This window comes from Prorops nasuta, unplaced genomic scaffold, assembly GCF_024137725.1.
Source record: "Prorops nasuta isolate Cenicafe-Biocafe unplaced genomic scaffold, Cenicafe_Pnas_1.2 PNAS00068, whole genome shotgun sequence".
Classification (NCBI taxonomy): Eukaryota; Metazoa; Arthropoda; class Insecta; order Hymenoptera; family Bethylidae; genus Prorops; species Prorops nasuta.
In genome coordinates, this window is record NW_027116865.1 from 199,540 (window position 1) to 201,215 (window position 1,676).

Genomic DNA, 1,676 nt, shown 5'->3' on the forward strand with positions numbered 1-1,676 from the left:
TAAAGAGAATGATTTAAAATCAATGCATTGATGATAAAAAAAATTAAACTTACCTATTTCACGTTCTCCAAGTTCCTTTACATCGAAGTTTTTGAAAATGCTTCAGACTGGCACCTCGATGATTTGCACAAAGCACTACCACTGATTTTGTCTTCAATCATTCGAGAATTTAAAGAAATAAGTATTAACCTATGTTTTCTCACAACACTGGTTAATTTGACACTTTTGAACTGTTTGAAGTAGGCTGAAGAGAGAGACACAGAGAGAAAGAATAATCAATAATTATTTTCGACCACTCTTTATCAGCCTTCTTCACTTTGCTAACTGCTCTTCTCTCTACCCCGCTACAACTATTTCATCGTAGAAGCGTGTGTGTGCGTACAAAGATAAATGTTTTAAATGATATTTTCCGTTTTATCGATTTTTTACTTGTAAAATTTTAAACATTAAACATTTGAAAGCGCAGTCCACCGTTTACTTAGCAATGATTTAAAATTTTGCCGGAGTTCGATCAAACAGTCTGGTAGAGGGGAATTACATACATGAACTACATACGCTAATTTATTTGGATACTAAGTATTTTTTAGTTGTAATAGTACCAATTCTAGTATCATCGTTGCCTAGTTACTAAATAATGTCAGTCGCATTAAAGAGCTCGACGAGATTAGGCGATAATAATAATGAGTTACACACCCCGCGAAATGGCAGATATCGTGGAAGTTTATTATTGTAGTGGAGCAAACAGAGCAGCAGCAGTGAGAAATTATGCAGAACGCTACCCAGAAAGACGGCATCCTGACAGCAAAGTAATCGCACGATTAATCAGCGATTTAAAGACACGGGATCATGCCTCGTCGCTAATGAAGGTGGAAGACCGAGGACAACACGCACTTCAAGAAGGGAAGAAGAAATATTAGAAATATTCGAAGAGCATCCTGAAAAAAGTACGCGTAGCGTAGCAAGACAGCTTGGTGTAGATCACATGTCTGTACACCGAGTATTGAAGGAAGATTCGCAACATCCGTACAAGATTTGCCGCGTACAAGAGTTGCGGCCTACGGATTATGCAAAACGAGTTACGTTTTGCCAGTGGCTACTCGAAAGGGAGAGTCAAGAGCCAGGATTCAGCAGAAGAATTCTATTCTCAGATGAGAGCAAATTCGACCATGAAGGAGTCTTCAATACCAGGAACAATCATTGTTGGAGCAGAGTGAATCCCTATGCAACATAACCTAGGGCATTCCAGAGAAAATGGAGCATAAATTTATGGGGAGGAATTATAGGGAAATATGTGGTGTGACGTGGGCTTTCCTTTCCCCGTCTCAAAAACTGGACTAACGCGAGTGGCTGTAATTGAGGCCCCAAGGGTGGACAGGCTTACCGAGTGTTCGGGGGGGGGGGGGAATCTTATCGTGCAGCTCGTTCTTCCTTCGCCCCGAGAATAGCCCCTCCAATCATCAGGGAAGTCGATCCATTTTTAAGTGATAGTATGTTTGATGATTGAGTGCAAGGAGCGATTATGAGGATGTGAGACGGGATGGCAGGGATTTGTTTTATTATACAGTTTAGAAAGGTAGGAGACGTCAGGCAGGAAGCAGCACAGGAGTTGGCGGCGGATCGTCGGGCAGAGAAAGAGAGAGAGAATACCCACTCCGACGTGAAACACCTTCTCCGAG

General features: G+C 41.5%; 1 protein-coding gene across 1 annotated transcript; it reads left to right on the forward strand.

Annotated features, from left to right (window-relative positions):
* Positions 1-701: 701 nt before the first annotated feature.
* Positions 702-1,231, forward strand: LOC136784761 (uncharacterized). The gene is made up of 2 exons (XM_066745649.1): positions 702-755; positions 803-1,231. The coding sequence occupies exons 1-2, from the start codon at positions 702-704 to the stop codon at positions 1,229-1,231; spliced, it is 483 nt and encodes a 160-aa protein (XP_066601746.1).
* The last annotated feature ends 445 nt before the right edge of the window (positions 1,232-1,676 follow it).